Source organism: Protopterus annectens, chromosome 8.part0 (genome assembly GCF_019279795.1).
Source record: "Protopterus annectens isolate FY-2018-M chromosome 8.part0, PAN1.0, whole genome shotgun sequence".
NCBI lineage: Eukaryota > Metazoa > Chordata > Ceratodontiformes > Protopteridae > Protopterus > Protopterus annectens.
This window is the reverse complement of record NC_056741.1, coordinates 771,422,943-771,445,633: the sequence shown is the minus strand read 5'-3', so window position 1 is coordinate 771,445,633 and position 22,691 is coordinate 771,422,943. Positions and strand designations below refer to the sequence as shown.

Below are 22,691 nucleotides of genomic sequence, written 5' to 3'. Positions count from 1 at the left end.
GCCTGAGATGACATTATCGATGGACCTTGATGCTTTGCCAGAGACTGTCTTAATCTGTTACCCTTGGAATTTCAGCTACTGGCCAAGGATGTTGGCACCCCAATAGTGCCTTTTTTAGGCAGTGTCACAAGGGCAAAATTCCAGATATAACAATTTCATCAAAATACAACCTCAAGGTTATACTGCTAAACACCCAGAGTCTTAACATGAAACTGCACTCACTGGAAGCAGTCCTCACCTTGCAAGACGCTGACATCTGTGCAGTCAGAGACCTGGTTCAGGGCAGTAGCGAGCACCCCAGCCATACCAAGTTACACCTCCTACCACATGTTCAGACCACAAATGGAAGTGTGAAAACTAAAGGAAGGTGGTGTGTCAGTATTCATTAAAGAGAAATAATCCTCCAGACTGGTTTAACAGTATGATTCCCTGGAGACACTTCAGGTGCAACTAACTTGTTAGTAGTGCACCTATTCAAGTCATTGCCAGCTGCTGGACCCCTCCATGAATCACGACACCCACTCTGCCTCCTTGATCTACTGGACTCCATCAAGATGCATCCAAACACCATGGTTCTGGGTGATTTTAATTACCCATCCATTGACTGGGTGAACTACTCATGCTCAGTCACTTGTCCAAAGGTTCCTCAAGTTCATTATCTTCTCCGTTCTGGACCAGCTGTTGGGCACCCCATCTAGGAGCTCCAACATCTTGGATCTGGTGCTTACCAGTATGGGGGACCACTGTGAGGTCTTCCCTTGTCAGATCTGATCAGAAATAAGTCTCACTCAAAGTAGCTATCACACTGGACCCCTCCCCCAGCAGAAACTAAACTAAAAAAAAATTCTCCAAAGCAGATCATATCCTTCTAAGGGATGCTATAAATAGCTTCACTGCACCTCCCCCCTCAGATGTAATTAGCAACTATGCTGAGTCTTGCACCAATGTTTTTTTACAAACACCTGTATAACTGCATTGACACAGCCATACCCAATAGGACCAAAACAATCTCTTCAAGGGAGAGCAAACCCGCCTGGTGGACAACTACCATTAACTGGCTTTACAGTTAGAGGAAGAAATTGTCCAAAAATAAGAGGGTGAGTGTGCCCTAAACTGGAAACACTTCTTCCTCAGCTTAAACAAGCAAATAAGACTTCTTTGAGGTCCTCCAAAGCAAACTACGAATCCAAATTAGTGTCCTCAACCAAGGACAACCATAAGGCATTTAGTTACAACCGTAGCCTAAAAGGTAAGACCCATATTTGTGCCGGACTGGTAGTTAGATAGCATATACACTGAGACTGTGGACATAGCAAACCTGTTAGCCGACAGGTTCTGTGAAAACTTCACTCTCCTGTCTCCACCGCACATACCCCATGACATTCCTTCCACCTGTCCCCCACCTTGTATCTCTAGAGAGCAGGTCGTAAATGCCCTGTCTAAAGCCAAAAACACAGCATCAGATTGAATCAACAGTGCATCTTAAAACCAAGTAAAAGAGCAAATGACCAATAAACCAAAATCCAAAGTCCAAAGCACAGCAAATGATGAAAAAACAAACAGCAATAGCGTACTGATCCTTTAATATCCGCTTTCGTCACAAGACTTCCTCAGAATGCAAAAACACATCACAACCAGCAACCATTAAATACCCATACTAATTACATACAAATTAATTATTAATTAAAAATTATCCAATTTTAATATATCTATTCATAAAAATACCATCTGTTATTAGGTTAATAAACACCTAATGTTGCTATCTTTGTTGACATGTAACTTCCTATATTTTAAAAAACATTTAACATTAATGGCATTGTATAAACCTGGAAACTTATCGGAATTCAATTTAATTTGCCAAATAGTCTCACGTTCTTCCAAGTAATTTTTGTAATCACCAGCTCTCAAATCAGAACATACAATCTCTAAAACAGCAAATAAAAATTGGATAATTATTTTTAATTAATAATTAATTTGTATGTAATTAGTATGGGTATCTAATGGTTGCTGGTTGTGATGTGTTTTTGCATTCTGAGGAAGTCTTGTGACGAAAGCGGATATTAAAGGATCAGTACGCTATTGCTGTTTGTTTTCTCATCATTTGCTGTGCTTTGGACTTTGGATTTTGGTTTATTGGTCATTTGCTCTTTTACTTGGTTTTTGGTTTTCTGAAGCAATGTCCGAAGCCGGTGATGAGGAACTAATGAATTTGTCGGTTCATCCTACACCGACATCGGAGAATTCAACTCTGAATAACTTACTAACTGCTACCTTACTAGGTATACAGAGTTCCCTTAAGGTTTTGGTTGCGAGAAGCAATGAGAAGCAACGTGCTGACGTTGCACCTATTGGCGTCAATGGCGCCAACTTTTCAAGTCCAGATTCATCGTTTCACGAATTAAATACTGTTTTGGAAGTAACAGCAGTCACCGATAAACGCGATAAGGATTATTGCCGCATTGCGACGTCTATTTCGCGTGGAGAATCTTCATTGGGAACTGTTGGTGTTTGCAGGACAGTGCAATCGTTTTTAAATGAAGTAAGAAATCCATTTTCTAATTCAGGTAAAACAAGCCTACCAGTTAATTCTGTTGAGATCAATAACAAACGCGGTCTTTTGTTAAAGTTGCTAAAAAGATACCGCTCATTAGATCTTGAGAATTGCTATTTCAGGCGTTGTATTCAGTTGGGCATAGTCCCTAAGGGACTAAGATTTTTTAAATGCCCTAATGGAGTTACTGCTAATTTGCCGTTTTTTTTAAACTTTAATTTTTTTAATAACGCTGGTATTGATTTCTTAAAACTTCTTATTGATAACAACAGTGGAAAGATGAGTGTTCTAAGGGATGAAATTGGCCTCATTGAAGGCGAACTAAAGGAAGTTTTGGGTGACATCAAAGGCTGTGAATTTTTTGAGGTTATTTACGAAGAGCTTGAGCAGCATACGGCGGAGGTTACCAGCCGTAAACAGCTCAAATTAACTCGTGATGTTACATCGTATGAGAACAATAGTGCTTATAGCAACTTTGCCATTAGAGGAAACACGTCTGCTATTAAAGGGACCTATGGCCGTTCTGGTACTTCTAATGCCTGGGGTAAAAGAAATTACAATACTGTTGTTTCTGGGTTCAGTGAACCAGTGCTTTCAAATGATCAACAGGTGTTTGTTTATGAAGGTGATCATGTTGAACTCCAGAAGGGAGCTAAAATCATTAGTTCCTTTACCGAGAATGGATACAACGACAACACATCAACTAATAAAGATGTCAATGATGTGAATGCTGAGAAGACTGTTAGGCTTGATGACAAAGTCAAAGATAGCAGTGGAGATATTCCAAACGCCAATGAGTCAGTTAGACCAAAAGTAAAGACTGGGACAAACATTCCAGTTAACACTTTGAGTGCTTCTTCTTTTTTCAACAAAAAGAACAACCATCACAGCAGGAACACTGTACTGACCAGGAGTCGGACCTTTCTAGGGTCAAACTCGTCAGGGGACGAGACGTAGAAGAAAGATTAGACCAATTCAGTATCATTAACTTGATGGGACATTGTTTTTCTGACTGTGAAGTAAAGTTATTAAAGTATGGCTTAAATTTTATTCCAACTTCTAGGGCTAATTACAGCAATACCATCATTGATATAAAAAAATTCACTAGAAAATTGAATTTATTTTATTTAATGAATTTTGTGTCAGATAAAGAGCAATCAAGTAGGGTTTTAATTAAACCTTCAGACTTTACTCCCCATTTACATCACACTTTCAAAGTGTTTGAGGAACAATGCATACATGACATCACTCAGGTTCTGAACCATAAGTGTCACATTATTCATAATTTAAGTAATGATGAAAGGTTGGCCCTTAAGAATTTAAAATCACTTTGCAAGCATTTCAGGTTTATGAAGAGTGACAAGGGGGGCAACATAGTGGTCATGAGCCAAGAAGCTTACAATAATAAAATGTTTGATATTATCAGCAATAATGAAGAATATGAAAGTATCAGTTTTTATGATATTAAGCGCAGGATGCGTTTTATTCATTCTGAGTTATATGCCTTGTTCATGACAGGTGACATCAGTCGTGATGTTTATGATTTTTGTATGGTTCAGGAGCCACGCATTGGGGTGATTTTTGGTATACCCAAAACACATAAAAACATCAATGACCCTCCCCTCAGACCTATTGTTTCATCACCACATTTGGTCACTGAAGGGATTTCCCTAGTTATTGATGCCATATTGGGGCCAGTTTTGGCGAGTGAAAGTTCCTTCATTAAAGATTCCTGGCATTTTTTGAGTAAATTTGGGGCATTTTTGCAAAAGGGTGAGTTCGATCCTACGAAACACATTATTTTTACTATTGATGTTGTCTCTCTATATACATGCATTCCTCACATTATGGGGATTGATGCTGTATGTGATTTTTTAATTAGGAAAAATCTTAATTTTTACCACCAATGCTATTTCTACTATTAGATTATTCCTGGAAATTATTTTGGAAAATAATTTTTTCCTATTAGGAAAAACCTATTATAGACAAAGAAAGGGAGTGGCCATGGGGTCTCCTGCTGCACCAGCTTTTGCCAATTTAGTTATGGCTTGGTGGGAGCTTGAGGTCATGCCTGTTTTAAATCAGAAATTTAACATCAAGTTATTTTGTAGGTTTATTGACGACCTATTTTTTGTGATTGAAGGGGATTTATCCACTGTTAATTCTTTGGTTTTAGAGATTAATTCATCTTCAGAGTATTTGAAATTTACCAAAGGATGTTCTGGTTTGCAAATTAATTTCTTGGATGTTTTCTTGTATTGGGATACAACTGAATTACGATTTCACAGTAGGATTTATCGGAAGGAGACTTTCACAAATGGGTACCTACATCATCTTCGTAATCATCCTGAGCATGTTGTAAAAAACATTCCTCGTGGCCAATTTATTAGAGCTAGTCGAATGACCTCTAAATTTTGTGATTTGATCGATGAATTTAACATCATTATTTCTCTATTTAGTCAGAGAGGTTATTGTACTAATGAGTTATGCAAGACTAAGGAAGAAATCTTAAGCAGACGTTCTATTTCATTTAAAGCTTTGTTAGATTATCCCATTTTGAGTAACATGACTGACAACAAGTTAGATCAAATGAATGGTAACAACAAACATATTATGTGCTCATTGGATATGAGTTCTGACGGACAAATCAGACAAATTGTTACTAACAATTGGAGGATAATTAAGGGCAACAATGACATTCAGAAAATTTTGGGGAATCAACCATCGTTTGTTTTTAGGAAACATAATAATTTAAAGAAAATTTTGGAATTTCGTGATCATAATCCTATTAATTTATGCACTAACAAAACTGGTATGCATTGTTGCCACACCTGCAATATGTGCAGGTTTATCTCTGAAGGTCCCTACATCAAAATAGAGACCATTGACAGGACTTTTAAGGTTCCTGGTTACGCTGACTGTAACTCCATGGGGGTTGTTTATATAAGTTTATGTTCAGGATGTTCGGCTTTTTATGTCGGCATGACGACTACATGCCTCAAAACTAGGATTAGAGAGCATCTCTACAGTATTAAAACCAGGGATGAGAATAACGCTCTTTTTAAGCATTCAGTGGTTTGTCCTTTTTTTAAAAAATTTTTATTTTCTGTTTTAGAGATTGTATGTTCTGATTTGAGAGCTGGTGATTACAAAAATTACTTGGAACAACGTGAGACTATTTGGCAAATTAAATTGAATTCCGATAAGTTTCCAGGTTTAAACGATGCCATTAATGTTAAATGTTTTTTAAAATATAGGAAGTTACATGTCAACAAAGATAGCAACATTAGGTGTTTATTAACCTAATAACAGATGGTATTTTTATGAATAGATATATTAAAATTGGATAATTATTTTTAATTAATAATTAATTTGTATGTAATTAGTATGGGTATTTAATGGTTGCTGGTTGTGATGTGTTTTTGCATTCTGAGGAAGTCTTGTGACGAAAGCGGATATTAAAGGATCAGTACGCTATTGCTGTTTGTTTTTTCATCATTTGCTGTGCTTTGGACTTTGGATTTTGGTTCAACAGTGCATCTTACTTTATATATGCTTTTGTTCTGAAATCCTCAGAGGAGCAGATACCACTTTCATAGTTTTGTTATTCTCCCATAAAGTGCTGTTTTAATTGCTGATGTTAGTGAATTGATCATTGTTTATACTTGCACAGGATTCGGCTTTCAGTACTAAAGGATGTGTGCAGTCTCGGAGCTTTTAGACCTTAAAGTGAATTGCTGATAAAAAAACATTCCCTACCTTTGCACCACATCGGGTAGTGCAAGAAGTGGCGAACAACATTTTCTGAGCAATTTGGAAAGGTGTCTGCCAGCTGAATTTGCCGATTTGCAAAGCTTTTTATATTGGCTCTTTCCCTACAATCATTCCACTGAACTTTAACCTTGGTGATATCATGGTAGTGAAAGCATGAAATGCATCCATAGACTTTCTTGGGCTCAGTGCCGCATATGCACAGAGGTACATCCATTAAAGTCTGTGGACAGAGTGCTCGTTTTCCCTGCATTGATATCAGGATGGGCCACACCAGATTTATTTTGGCTGTGGTTTAATGAAAAATGTATGAAGCTTTTTATTAGAAAACATTCCAAATAAATACTGAACTAGAGCACTGCAAATGAATCATGGCATTTACATCATTAGATGCCACAATGCACCCACAGTCGTGACCAAATCACTTTGAGATAGAGCATCCTTGTTACAGACTGGGGACAAATTGAAAGTGATTACTACACCACCAATCATAAAGATAAATTTCCGAGCTCTTGTGTGTATAAAATACAAGTGTGCAGTGTTGGACAACTTGTGTATAAAGCAGAAATGTAGAATTTAGCTGACTGACTGCTTCATACAGATATTGATATTCTAGTAAATTTGTAATGTGTGATGTCAGCTTGGTTTTATTATTTTACCTGTATATGTAGGGATAAGTAGTTTTCAAGTAGCTGTCTGGCTGATATAAATTCGTAGAACTAAGGTCTCCCCATATGATCTGAGTTTAAGTAGCTGAAGTGAATATCTCTTGCTGGTCATTTACCTGAGGGAGTGTTGTCAGATTCCCATCATGAATGCAGCTGTTGCACTCTGGGGTCCAGGAGTGTAAACCTATCAAGGAGTGTGCAGGCACTGTAGTTGGACATCTTGGCTATGCAAAAGCACACAGTTACATTTCATACATCACATGGGACATTGCACTGTACTTTGCAGCTAACGGGGAGAAATTTTAGAAGCATAGGGAAAATTTCCCGGTTTACTTCAATTTCCAGCATTTTCTACCCTCTGCTGGTGTCTTCTGCATCAGAGACTTTGGGGGGAATAAAAGCAGGCCCACAGTAGATAAGGACTTTGACAGTCACATGGAGAAGGGCCAAAAAGAATGATGCTAAAAACACTTGTAGATGGTGGTAAGCTGTTGCAGAATATAAAGTTAACTGAAGTTGCATCATCCAGTTCCTGTGCATGTAAGTAAGACTATATGGCATCTCATCTGAATGTTATATAACTGATGGTCTAAGTACTGTACATAATTGTCTGTCTTTTCTTGTTCATATCCTGGGCCTCCCATGTAAAATGGGGTACTAGCTCAACAAGATATCCAAATCAACAAATGCAGAAAAAAAATGCTTCATGAAACAGTTTTGTAATGAATATTTTCAAGAAAATTTTATATTCCATTTGTTCTACTATGTTTGTAAAGTGTGATATTTTTCTTTTCTAGCATACAGGCCAGATTCATATCAGAGTTTTTCCGATGGTATGTAATTTTTTCAATTTGCGGTATTTAAAATAGAAGTAACTTACATTACTCTGTAATGCAACAAAGCTATTGAAGACTACGTTTTTCAGTCTAAGGAATGGAAGTGAGGGTAACAGTGTGTTGTGTGAAGAATTTGTTTATGCAGCCTGCTTCCTTCCAGTGTACAGGGCAGATTTCTTAACATCACCGTAACATGCAAATATGTAGCTGTCAGGAGGACAGCACTGTCACTGTCCAAAATCTTCTCCAGCAGTACATTCGAAAATCCTACCTCATTCATCAGGGGCCCCCTACCTTTTTCATAAAGCAAGATTGTGAGGTTAGCTTGAAGTTTATGGCCAGATTTTTCTTTATTCAGCTACCTTAATACTGCTAACATATACGTCATCCCTTGATTCTCCCCTGCCACGATTAAAGGCTATAGCTTTGTACTTTTGCATTGAACAGCAATTCCCACTTCTCGTCGAGATTGCATGATTCACTAGATTGCTGTGCATATTAACTCCTTGACTAATCTCATCTTTGCTTCTTTGAGAATAAGATGGCTTTATTCTTTGGTTCTAGTGTGATGGCTTGCATGTGGTAGCAGAACTGTGACTGTCCTCACATTGGAATGTGTGGGGTCTCACCAGCCACTGATTCCAATTTAGCAGCTCCTTCCCCAACTGCTATCTGTTTACATGCCCAGTTTGAGTCGTATGTCATGCATTTTATTATTTTCTTTTTATGCCAGCTTTGTGTGTGGTGGTAGCATATTTTGAGGAACCCCCATCTGTGAACTTTAATCAGGTTAGGTAACTAAACTCTCTGTTTTGTGAATCTGTGTTGCTGCCTTACCTGCTTGACTGTTTACATTCAAGAACTCTGCCAAAATCTCCCATAGAACTGTGTTCAGAGTCTATTCTGTTTGCAATAAAGCTGATTAGTCTGTTTTAAGTATGTCTTCCTGGATGCTCTTTTCTGTAGTCCTCTGAACCCGTTTCATTCCAGCTTGGCCTACTGCCTTGAGACCTGGTAAGTGTTTGATTACCAGCATTTCACTAGAGAATATGAGTTGGCATGGCAGAGAATCCTAGAGGTTTGTTGTAATGATCACTATTCCCAAAATACTGATTGCATATGGAAGTCTACAAGCTGATTTGTGACAAGTTGGCCGAACTGCTAGAGCTGTTTTTAAGGCGGGATTCAGGCTGAGAGTTCTCTGTACAAGCAGGATACTTGCCTCTGTTCTGGGTAAAAGGAATGCTGCACATGCAATTTTCATTTTTCTTTTTACCACAGGCATGTACTGTTCTTAGCAGGTTAGTCTGAAGATGCTGTTAAGCGTTCATACTCAGAGCTCTTGTTAAAAATCTTGACAGGGTAGTGCTTCATGGTTTGCTTTTTGCTAAAGTTTCCTGTCCAGGGATTGTTGCCTGGAAACCATAGCAGTTTCTACAGTGTGTCTTGTACATGTTTTCAGAATGAAATGTGAATACAGGCATCAAAGCTAGTGTACCAGTTACCATTATGCGTGCTTTCAAAGCTTAGGAAGATGTCCTTCATGGATGCATCTGCAGTCATAACAAGTGGGCTGTCCTGTCGTCAGGCAGCCCTGCAGTTGGCCGGATTCCAAAGTCCGGGTCCGGCTTCGGCTGATGTCGCACTCCACCCGACGTCATCTCTGTTGGTCTTCGGGTATAAAAGCATCAGCCGACGCCATTTTCCTCAGTCTTTCTTGCCGCGTGGCGCCCGAAGCAGAAGCTGTTCGCAAGTGCCGGTCGGTCGGATCCAGAGATTATTTCTACCGAATACTACTTCGAAGACTTCTAAAGCTAAGTACCCCGTTGGGGACTCTTTCTTGCCTCAGCCGATGTCAGAAAAAGTTAACAATTGTTTAACCTGTGGGAAACAAATACCTCATAAAGATTTCCACTCTTACTGTCTGCCTTGTTTAGGCCCAGCCCACGACGTAGCAGCCTGTTCGGCCTGTGCCTCTTTCAACCGACGAACGCTTAGGCGCCGGTCGGAGTTTGCAGAACAGTTTTTCGGTTCTGATTTTGCGTACATTATGCCGTCGGATCCTCCGACTACCCCCAAAAAACGCAAAGATAAAGACGAAACCGAGAAAACTGCTCAAAGTACAGCTGAACCTATTCTTACAACTGAGGCCCCTGCTACAACTCTTGAATCGACCTCAGAAATTTTACCCACTACGGTGGTTGACTTATCAGACACCATCCCCTTGGATGTCTCTACCCCAGCACGTGGTACTGCTAGGCCTCCAGCTGCCATGTCCATTAAGGCCTTCGCCAGGGCTAAAGCAGCCAAGACTACTAAAACAATGCCTGTTAAACCCCCCACATCCAGGCCCTCTTCTAGTTCTCAAATGCTTTTTTTGGCAGAAGATTTAATTTCTTTAATTAGAGGATCTCAATCTCACCCAGACAGGGCCTCTCAGCCCCCAGAGAAGAGACCTAGGGCAGAGCCCCCTGAGCCAGTGTCTTCTGATGATTCTGCTGATGAATCAGACATAACTGACCAGCCTGAGGCTCCCTTCTCCAATTTTGAAGATTCTGATGCTGAAGAATCCATTCCAGCTGCTTCCCCACCAGAAGAATTCTCCTTTGGGGAAACCTTGCATGCCATGCGAGAACAGTTCCAATGGCAGCAACAGGATTTTTCAGACTCCAGAAAAGACTTAGGACCTTTCTGCACCTCCCACAGCACAGGCCCTTAGCTATACCTCCTGTTCTCTCTGTGGTGGATGATGCTTTCAATGATGTTTGCTCCGCTCCAGATTCTTTACCCCAGCCCCTGCCAAACCAGACAGATTTTACAGGGTGCCAGATACTCATCACCACCTTTACAAGGCCCCACTTGCAGACCCAGAAACTATATCCCAGGGTCCCAAGGCAGTAGCCGACCACAGCTAAAACCCTATTCCTTCTGAAAGGGAAGCAAGGTCACTAGACAGATGGGGTAAAAAGGTCTACACTTCAGCTACTCTCTCAGCTAGAGCTTTAAACTGTCAGTTTCACATGATACAATACCAAGAGTTTATGCTTGATCAGTTAACTAAAAACTAACCACTGATGAATCTCTTGATAAGAAATATGTATTAGAGATGGTAAATAACATACAACAGGTTAGCAACCATTCCTTAAAATGTGGCTATGATGCACTGGAGGCTTCATTTAGATCAGCCATGACAGGCACAGTGATAAGAAGGCATGCATGGCTAAAGGAACAAGCTTTACCGGATCATGTTAAAGCTAAGTTGCTAGATGCTCCTATGGACAAGACAAGTTTGTTTGGTACACCTGCCCAGCAGGTTATGAAGAAAATGGAAGAAAAGGCAAAATCTGTTCAAACTGTTAAAGATTTCTTGCAGGTTCAACCCCAAGGTTTAGCAGGAACTGGCCTGCCAAAATTGGTCCTTTCCTGACTCCACAAAATTTCAAAGGGGCAGGAATAGACGTTCCAGAGGCAGAAACCAATCCAGAGGAGGTGCCTACAGAGGACGACAGTGGCAAGGTAACAACAGAGGCACAGACACAGCCACTGCCACTACATCAGCACAACCACAGTGACTTAATCCTAAATCCGCCTACCAGGGAACAAATAGCAGCTCCTCTAGGCGGAAAGTTAACCTTATTTTCAAAGAACTGGCACTACATAACAAAAGACAAGTGGATTTTACAAACCATAGATCAAGGTTACCGGTTTCACTTCCACACTTTACCAGTCAAAAGAGGAATGCCAAATCTACCTTACCAGTCAAAAGAGGAATGCCAAATCTACCTCTGAAATTTGTGCCGGTTTCATTAGAAGATCAGACGACAGCAGTGTAGTTGCATTTTGAACATTATTGATGCAAAAAAGTTAGATGTCATGTTATAAACATCTGAACAGTTTTAGTTTTCTGCAGGGGAAAGCCTTCCCCTTAGAAAGGTCCCAGTGTAAAGAGGTAATGGAGTCCAAGATACCAGCACACTGAGCAGCAGATTCATTAGAGCTCTGTCTGTATGTGGAAACCAAGAAATTATTTTTAAAAAGTTAGTAAAAGTTATAAAATCCAGTTATTGGGTAGTAATTCCACTGCCTGGATGCCAGCAAAGAAGAAATTTGAACACAAGAGAAAATCAATCAGAAAAGGAGAAGCATATACATTTTCAGCAAAAAGCAATTCAGGTTTCAGCTGTAGTACAGGAGACAGCTTCTAGTAATTTAGAAGAAAAATGCATCAAATGCCCTCAGGGTTGTTTAAAATAAATGAGATCCTGGAAGAATATATTAAGTCAAATGATAAAAGGCTGGAGAAACTAGAAGAAGCTTTATGTAGCTATTCAGATGAGCTGATTTTTTTTTATTTTTTTTAAACCGAAATTAGAGGTTAAAATGAAGAAAAGAATGAATATGAAGCTTCTCGAGAAGACCTGTTAAAGACAGCACAGAGAAAATTTCTAGATGTTCTTCGTGTTTCACTGTTGCAGTCATTACATTTGGCTAATCTGCTGGCAGGTTGCCCTCAGTCAGCCTGAATTCCAAAGTCTTGGGTCCTGCGTCAGTTGCCGTCTTCGCTTCCATGACGTCAGGTCGTCATGGATATAAAATATGTAGCAGATGCCTTTTTCTTTAGTCTTTCTTGCCACGCGGTGCCCGAAGCAGAAGCATTTCGCAAGTGCCGGTCGACCAACTACTGAAATATTCGAGTTTGAGTTTCAGAACTGAAGTTTTCACTAAAGCTAAGTACCCAGTTGGGGAAACTTTTTTCTTGCTTTTTACCGATGTCAGAAAAAGTTAATTGTATTACTTGTGGGAAGCAAATACCTCATAAGGATTTCCATTTTTACTGCTTTCCTTGCCTAGGCCCTGATCGCAACGTGCCTGGCTGTCGGTTTTGTGCTAGATTTAACTAACGCACTATTAAGCGTCGGTATATTTTTGCATCAAAGTATTTTGGAAACTGATTTAACTACCTAGAAATGTCGTCGGACAGCAATCTGACTACTGGAGTACATAAAAAACGCAAAGAAAAGGACAGAGAAAGGCAGTCGAGATCCAAAACTGACGAAGCTTCTAAGCCATTTGCCGGTACTCAGTGAGGCTCCTTCGCAGCCCATATTACCCGCTACCTTCGAGTCGCAGGCCTCTACCAACACCCATGTGGAGTCCGGCATGCTGCAAGATACTCAAGGTATTGAACAGACTGATGTATCTCCCTCGAATGGGTCCAGAGCCACTGAGCAGGCACCGGCTTCTAAGGGTGTATTCTGACCTCAACATTTGTACATCAAACCGACGACAGCTGCAAAACCAAAGACAAAAGCAACTTCTAAAACTAAAAAAACACATGAGCCACGTGCACAGGCCTCTATGCCTAAAAAACAAATTATCAAATTGGCTGAAGATCTTATTACGTTTATCAGGGGTACCCATCCCCCTTCAGATAAGAGGCTTAGGCAAGGCACTGATTATGAATCTTCAGATCAGGTTTCTATTTCTTCTAATTCCTCTTCTGATCAGGAATTATCTATACCTCCATATGAGGACTCTGATGCTGAGGAGTCTATTCCATCTGCATCTCCTCCTGAGGATTATTCATTTGGAGAAACCTTGCATACTTGGAGGGAGCAAGACTTCTCAGAATCAAAAAACAGGCTCAGAGATTTCCTTCTCCCTCAGCACAAGCCTTTAGCCATTCCCCCTGTTTTAGACATTGTGGATGATGTGTTTTCGGAGTCGAGCTTGACCCCTGACTCCTTACCTCCAGCTCCCAGTAAGCCTGACAGATATTGCAGGGTCCCTGACTCACATAAATTTTTATTTAGAAACCCTGTTGCTGATCCTGAAACTATTTCTCAGGATCCAAAGGGAGTTAAGGCCTCAACAGCAAAAAACCCTACCCCCTCTGACAGAGATTCAAGGGCACTGGACAGATGGGGGAAAAAAGGTTTAGACATCTGCAACCTTGGCAATCAGGGCCTTAAACTGTCAATTTCATATGCTTAAGTACCAACAACATGTTATGTATGGGATTGCTTTAACAGAAAATGATGTTGATTTCAGAATGTGCAGAAAATAAAGAATTGCGGGAATTATTGCATGCAGCTGAACAAGTTGGAAAGCATACTTTGCAATGTGGTTTTGATTCTTTAGAGGCCTCCTGCGGGGCCGCAGTTACTGGATCTGTGATTAGGAGGCATGCCTGGTTAAAGGAGCAAAATTTGCCTGATCATGTTAAAGCTAAACTGCTAGATGCACCTTTACAGCATGATTCTCTGTTTGGTATTAAGGCAGAAGAGGTTTTAAAGAAAATGGAAGAGGTTTTAAAGAAAATGGAAGACAAAGCTAAGTCTATGCAAACTGTTAAAGACTTCTTACAAGTGCAGCCACCAAGATTCAGTAGACACTGGCCTAAAAAATATTGGTCCTTTCCTGTGTCAGACAGAGCTCAAAGGGGCAAATCCAGACGCCCTAAGGGTTCCAGATACCAGGCGCAAGACTCATACAGGTCAAAGCAATGGTCCGCATCCACCTCCAAATCTGGAGGAGATAAAGAGCAAACCTGCAGAAAGCAATCCCAATGACTTCCCTCTACCTACACCAAGCACGTATCTTTTGGCAGCACCCATAGGGGGAAAATTAGCACTTTATGCTCAAAATTGGCATTTAATAACCCAGGACAAATGGGTACTAAACATCGTATTACAGGGATACAGATTCCATTTCCACACACTGCCATTGACAAATGGTTGGCCAGATCTACCAAAAAATCTATGGGCAGAGGCACAGAAGCAGGTTGCGTCCCTCATGGATATGGAGGCCATTCAGACAGTACCAGAACAGGAAAAAGGACAAGGTTTTTACTCGAGGCTGTTCTTGGTACCCAGAAAGGACAAGGCCTGGCAGCCAACACTGGATTTATCGATTTTTGAACACATACCTGGACATTCCAAAATTCAAAATGCTCACTTTGCAGCAGCTTCTGCCCATGCTGGGCAAGAATGCTTGGCTGGTGACTTTAGACCTAAAAGAGGCATACCTGCATGTCCCAATAAGACAGTCATGCAGAAGATACCTCCGATTCAAGGCCGGCTTAATGCATTACCAATTCTCTGCACTGCCCTTTGGCTTATCTACTGCGCCCAGGGTTTTCACAAAGTGCCTGGCACCAGTAATTGCATTTTGCAGACCGAGAAGTATACAAATATATCTTTACTTGGACAATTGTCTCATTCAAGCAGAGAACAAGGACACACTTCTACGACACCTGGCATTTGTGAAAAGGCTTCTAACATGCCTAGGGTACACAGTAAACAAAAAGAAATCACAACTAGTACCCTCTCAAAAGATAACATTCCTGGGTGCAAGCTTGAATACATCTGCCCAGATGGCTTATCTCACGCCAGACAAAGACAACTGACTACTTACTTACTTCAAACTGGCAACAAAAACTCAGTCTTCTGCAAGACATTCTGCAGGCTCTGAGCTTCATGGCTTCCTGCATCCTGCTAATTCTATATGCAAGACTGCATATGAGGAAACTTCAGTGGTACCTAAAAGGTTTATGGAGTCAGCGTTCACACAGTCTGGAAACAATGATTCCTCTCATTCCCTGCCTGCAACAGGAGTTTCTATGGTGGGTAAAGGCCTGTCACCAAAACATGGGATGGCCCTTCACTCTACCTCCTGCCAGCCAAACCTTAACAGATACCTCAGATTATGCCTGGGAGGCTGACATGGCAGGAAGATGCATTCAGGGCATATGGGCACCAAATCAAATGCATCTACATATCAACCAGAAAGAGGTGCTTGCTGTTCAGAATGCCCTAACAGCAGTCAAGGACTTACTTCATCCAGGACAACTACTGATAAAGACGGGCGACTCCTCAGTCATGTGATATATAAACAAGCAAGGGGGCACACACTCATACCCCCTTTGCAGATTAGCCATGGCACTGTGGGACACAGCTTTGACCTACCAAATACATCTTCAAGCTCAATTCCTGCCAGGAAAACAAAATGATTTGGCAGACGATTTAAGCAGAAACCTTATGGATCCTCACAAGTGGAAACTAAATCCACAAGTCTTCAGCATGATGATAGAGAAATGGGGGAGCCCCAGACATAGATCTATTTGCCTGTCCTCAAAATTATCAATTGAAAAGATTCTGCACAAGGACAGACAAGCATGGAAAGTGGACGGCCCTATCCTTCAGTTGGAAAAACCTATCCGTTTATGCCTTTCCTCCTCTGCCTCTTCTACCCAAGGTCCTCCTAAAAGTCAGATGAGAAGCCAAATATGATATTAATTGCCCCGGACTGACCCCACCAATACTGGTACCCAATCCTAACGAACTTGCTTCAATACCCAGCTTGGACCTTGCCTCAAAGACCACAACTACTGTCCCAGGAAAACAATCAGATCCTGCACAATCAACTACAGACTCTGAACCTGGCAGCATGGCTAATCATGTAATCATGCAAACGATACCTCTCAGTAAAGCTGTGATGGATTTATTTTGGAAGCCAGAAGGCCTAGTACTAGAAAATCTTATGCTGACAAACGGAAGAGATTCTGTGCTTGGAATCGAGCACAAGGAACTGATACAGCAGAACCACATATTCCACAGATATTACAATACTTAACTGAGATGCTTGACAAAGGCCTATCTTTCTCATCAATCAAAATCCATGCCTCTGCCATTTCGGCTCATTACAATACAGAGCCACCAATCTTTTCTCATCCTTTACTAAAGCAGTATCTTAGAGGAGCCAAAAATTTAAGGCCCCCTAGAAGATCACCATTTACCTGCATGGGACCTCAGTTATGTGTTGGAAAAGTTCACCCTGCCTCCATTTGAACCAGCTGCTACCGCTGATATAAAGTTCTTATCATGGAAGACAGCTCTGCTACTACTAGCAATTACTTCAGCAAGAAGAGTTTCAGAGCTACAGGCCCTCATGGCTGTAAAGCCTTTTATCATATTTTACCCAGACAGGGTGTCTCTGAGGACAAATCCTACTTTTATGCCTAAGGTGATTTCCAGTGTGGCTCTTAACCAAACAGTTCATCTGCTAACTTTTTATCCAAATATGCAGAACAAAGGGGAGAGAATTCTGCATTCCTTGGACGTACACAGACAGCTAAGATTCTACTTGAGCAGGACTAAAGCTCTTAGAAAAACTGAGCAATTACTACTGTCATATGCTGCAGGATCAGAAGGAAAGGCTGTTTCAAAGCAGACAGTTTCAAAGTGGATAAGCCACTGCATCCGTTTCTGCTACTTACACCATGGTAAACCTGTGCCCAAGGTCATTCGGTCTCATTCCACCAGAGCTGCAGCTACTTCAGCAGCCTTTCTCAGAGGAGTACTAACCAAACACATTCTAGAGGCTGCTACTTGGAGTTCTGTTCACACCTTTACAAAGCATTACCATTTGCCTCTTTACTGTAAGTCCAGGGCAGGCTTTACCACTGCAGTGCTGCAGGGCCTTATAGCTGCACCTAATGCTGTTTAACTCCAGCCTCCCAGCCATAGCTTTGGAATTCTACCCAAATGTAATGACTGCGACAGTGAAACACGAAGAACATAGTACAGTTGTGTACACTTGCCATAAATGTAGATGTTAGAGTGTATTCACTGTCTCAGTCCAGGTTACCCTCCCGCCATCCCCCTGTCATTCTAAAGTTTATCTTTCCTTCTCTATTTTCTACAACCTATGTGGTGTATTTGCTTGTAGGTGAAGGTAAAGTTTATATTGATGCATGCATATGTAAGATATATATATATATATATATATATATATATATATATATATATATAATTGCTACCTTTTTGGGGACACCTGACATCGGGGGCAAGAAAAACTAAAGAAAATGGCATGGGCTGCATGTTTTATACCCCTGACGACCTGACGTCATGGAAGAGAAGACGGCAACCGATGCAGGACCCCAGACTTTGGAATTCAGGCCGACTGAGGGCAACCTGCCAGCAGATTACCCAAATGTAATGACTGCAACAGTGAGTACACTCTAACATCTAGATTTATGGTAAGTGTACACAACTGTACTTTTTCTGTTGTACCAGAGAAACGAGAAGGAATAGATTGCATTTAATTTATGAAAGTACAAATAAGCAATGGGACCAGTGTCCCACAGCCGGATGTTTATTAAAAGGGCACATTGTGTGTATGCTCCAAATCTGGCCATGAGAAAGTAGTCAGCGTTTTCAACCAAGAATGTACCCAAGGCATATATTGGTAAATGTAAATTGGTGATGTTTGTCCTACACTGAAGAAGGCAATCTTTGCCGAAACCGGTCTGAATATTTTTTGAAATAAAGGACTTATTTATTCTAACATCCGTGTCTGCTTTTGCTGGCCAATTTTTGTTTTTGTAAAGATGCAATAATACCAGCAGAAAAAGCTGCTCATTTAAAAAAAAAAAAAAACAGCTGAAGGGAACATATAAAAAATAGGAGACACCAGTATGTTTGTGGACATGCTTATTTTCTGCCTGGAGTACAGTGAATAAAGTTTAACACATCAGTCAGAGTATATCTAAAGGCAGGTGTGAGAGTCTTGAAAGATCAAATGCATTTTTGATACAGAGCAATCTAAGGTGGAAATAAAGTTTAGCCAACACAGTTGGAGCCAGCAAGCGTGGAGGAGGCTGACAGTATCAAAGCCCATAGAACGAGTTTGCCTGTTAAACTTTATTATTCCCAAAGAAAATGCTTGAAGAACGGATAAAAAAAACAGGAGCTGACAAGAAGAATCCGCAGTACCTTGGTCTTGATCCAATGACCAATGCTGGGAGGTCAAGATGATCTTGAAGGCTGGCAACAACGTGAAATGAGTTAAATTAGAGAAATAGAAAGCATCATTCCTAGATGGTGTAGTTTGACTTGTGACATGTGGTTCTGCAAGATTTGACTTAAAAAGGCTGGAAGTTTGTTGATAAACAGAAGGGAGGATTCTAAGGCATAAATCCCATTTTAATGTTTAGAAGAACAATGAAGGGACTGATAATTGAAAATGTTTTAAGTACAGTAAATGCAATGATGTAAATTGCATGTTATGTTATAAAGCAGTTATGTATAGGATGCAGTCAGAGGTATTTTAAATGTGGAAGGATTTTTGTCAGTGACTGCTTTATATGCTAGTGATAGTAAAGTAAAACCATACTTTTTCTTAACTGTAATATATCCAAGCTTTACACTGTAACAAGATAAAAATGGCTGGAAAGAAGCAAGTCAAAGATAATGTAATGTGATCTTCAACTGCTGGGAGATGTAAAAGTGTAGTAGTAATATTATGTGTAGAATTAATTTCCCCTCTTTTTATAGAGTTGGATGTCCAGATTAAGATTTTATAATCAAGTAAACCTGAATATCAAGAGAAAATTACGAAAAGCATGACAACGTGCAGATAGGTCCAAGTAATTTAATTGTGAGAGGATTGAGCAATGTGTCCTAAATTGATTCTACAAGGGTTCTTTTTTTTCATTTATTAAGTTTATTAGCAGCATTTTTCACATTAGCAGTTCAGTGAAAATAAGTTTTTGAAACTGTGAGAAGTGAATAGTTTACAAGTAGTTGCCTCCCCAGCAGTTTTTTGTACTGTAGAAGTATAAAGCTGCACAGCTTAGTTTATTTATGAGTAGCCAGTGCACCTTTTCCTTAAGGCTAAAGGTTAGTTTACTCGAGGAGTTTTGTCTTTTCGGGTTTTCCCTGTTAGGAGTCGCCACAGCGGAACTCCGGTCCGTTAATGATTAGCAGTAGATTTTTTATGGTGCCGAGTTGCCAGCCTGACTCCCAACCTTCAGCGAAGGCACACCCATTCACGCATGTCTTTCGGAGGCTATTTGACCGTGGGGAGGACATGCAGACTCCACACAGAAGACACTCCAGCTGTGACTTGAACAGGAGAACCTCTTGCTGTGAGGCAACAACTCTACCGCTGTACCACTGTGGCTGATAAAGTAAGGGAGTATTTTGTTACTACGCATGAGTTCAGAAAGACCGCTGTTAAGCAATTATGTTTTGATAATAAAGCCAGAGCGCACAGACTCTCAGCTCAACACCTTAGGCAACAGAAAGTAGAAAGGGTTGTCAGAAAACTTAGGAGGCTATAACAAGAAAAAAAACGATGTTATTGAGGTGGTAGAGATGTTTTTGAAACTTTATGTAAAATTATATGAGTGGAGACAAAGAAAAATCACAAATGGAAATATTTTTGGAAGACTTAATTATATCAAAGTTAGAAAAAATTAGGCTGATCAACTAATAGTTAAGATAGGAGAGGCAGATCAAATAATAGTTAAGGTAAGAGAAGTGAAAGACATCTCCAGGAACAGATGGTATTCCTGTGGAAGTTTGGAGAGAAGAAATTAAGATCTGGAAGGTTTTGTGTAATAGTATTTTAAAAGGAGGAAAGGACAACCATCTTAGAAGAAAGCTGTTGTGGCTTTATTACAGGAAGAGGGCAGACAGTCATCAGGCCCAGCTTCATATAGACTCATTCAGTTTTAAACCATGATTATAAAGTGTTTGCCTGTGCTAGCTATGAATGGCAAAGGTGTTGCCAGAATTGATAGATATGGATCAGTTTGGTTTTGTGAAGGGGAGGGAAACATTTGACAATATTAACAGAAAAATAATTATCCAAAGGGAAACAGAATGTAAGAAAATACCACTGTTGGTGTTTCTCACTGCAGAGAAAGTATTTGAGAGTAATCTGGGATTTTAAGTAAGGCAATGAACACATTTGTGTTCATTAATACAATTATATGGTTAATTAGGACGATATGTGAATTCCCTCTAATAAGCTATGTTGTCTTCTTTCCCCTCTGTTATTTCCTTTATATTTAGAGACATCAGCAAAGGAAATAAGAGATTCAGAACTTGTATAGAATTGGTATAATAAAGACGAGTTTGCTTTATTTGCAAAAGATATTTTTGTATGTGACAAATCCAGTAACTGACATTTCTGTGTTGTGGAACATTTTGAGACGGTTTCATATCTCTGGGATATAAAATTAATGAAGATAAAACAAAGGCTGTAGCAGTAAATTATTTACCCACACAGAACTTGATTCTGCAATACCAATATTTATGGGAGCATGATAACATGAAGTATTTAGGTGTATGGATTAAAAAGATTCTGCATGGTGGCTAAGGATATGTGGTAAGAGGCCAAACAAAAACATCCCAAAAATGGAGAACCTGGAAGCTCTTATTTATGGATAGTTTAATTTCTTTAGTTTTATATAGCGGTCAGGCATATTTTTATCAACTTGAGGAAAAAATTGTGGACAATAGTAAGGAGTTTGGGAGGGGGAAGAGTGTGAGAGTTAAGTGGGATAAGGTGATCCTTCCCTAAACATTGTGTTTTAATATTACCCGATTTATATGGATTGCTCAGTTATGGCTTATTTACATAAAGGGAAAGGAATGATTAGTAAGCAGGGAGAAACTTCTAGAAATAGCGAGACTAAGCTTCTGGATGCAAATCCGTAAAGAGAAAAAATAACTACACAGCGTATTATATTCATAAAGTCACAGAAAATATTCTAAGAACTAAGTCAACATGGAAATGAAGATAGGTTTTCCCAACAGGGATGACTGCAAGTAGGGGTACAGAAAATAGACCAGATGGGCTTGGAATTTACTGGAGAAAACTGGCAGACAAACCAAGATATTAGGAGCAAATATCTACAGATGTAACGGTAATACAATGGGGAGAGGCTAAGCAGACAGGAACAATTGAAAGATACATGTTTGGCTCCAAAGTATGAAACAAAAGTCAGGAAGATTTAGGATTTTTGATTGGAAATGTTTGCTAATGTATTTAGATTTAGGATTTTTGATTGGAAATGTTTGTCAATGTATTTTTACATCCAGAGTACGCTTCAAAAATTTTTACTCTGGCAGATAGCAAATGCTGGACATGTGACATGAAAGAGAGGCAACTAGAAACAGTTTTGGGAGGACTGCGTGGCAATTTGATAGATTTCAAAACTACACTACAGAATACCCTGTCAGAAATACTGGGGGAGCAGGTTGCTGTGACTTAGGAAATGATTCATTTGAGTTGGGACACAGAATCTGAACTGCCTAGACATTTTAAGTTATTACGTTTATTGCTCTTGGCTGATAAAAAAGCAATTAGTAGAATATGAAAATCAAAATCTAAACCACCTGTATATAAGTAAAGTGAGGTCTGTAAGTAAGGGAAAGGAACAAATTGCAAAAAAATTGGGAACAATGCATGTAGAATAATTATTAGAAGTGATGTTTGAGAAGGTAAGAATTACAGAATATATGCAATGCTGGAATGTATGCCAGTTGTTATAAAGAAAGAACCTGTTTGATAAATGTTATAATGGTTTGTTTTCTTCTCTGTTAATGTAGGCCTGCTTATGCCTTAAGTGATAATTTGGCAAAGGTGTTTAAAAAATTAGTCTACTGAAAGTGTGTCGATTGTTTTTCGTATTTGGGAGGGGAGGAGAGATGAGCTAAGCACATATAGCAGTCTGCGTAAGTGAGAATGTGGGCCATAATGTGTGCATCAGCCTGGTTAACCCCAACTTTAGAATATGCCATAATGTGTGCATCAGCCTGGTTAACCCTAACTTTAGAATAGGCAATAGTGTGTGCATCAGCCTGGTTAACCCTAACTGTAGAATAGGTAATGCCTGTGGGTGCAGCCATCAGTTTGGGCTAATTGCTCCTTATATGGATGTGTAAACTTCCTTTTTGGAAAGCATATACGTTTGCATGTTTGCCATAAGTTAACAATGGGATGGAGGCTTAAAAAGTATATAGTTTGCTGTTTCTTTGCCGTTTTATTGAAGGTAAAAGTCTTTGAAGATGT

The 22,691-nt window shown here is 39.9% G+C and overlaps 1 protein-coding gene across 3 annotated transcripts in view; it reads left to right on the top strand.

Moving 5' to 3' along the window:
• The window catches only part of LOC122809037 (torsin-1A-interacting protein 2-like), a 773,156-nt gene that overhangs the window by 334,668 nt on the left and 415,797 nt on the right, over positions 1-22,691 (top strand). For all 3 annotated transcript variants that reach the window (XM_044080245.1, XM_044080242.1, XM_044080244.1), the window contains exon 7: positions 7,788-7,823. In XM_044080245.1, the coding sequence (XP_043936180.1) occupies positions 7,788-7,823 (36 nt within the window). The remainder of the gene's footprint in view (positions 1-7,787; positions 7,824-22,691) is intronic.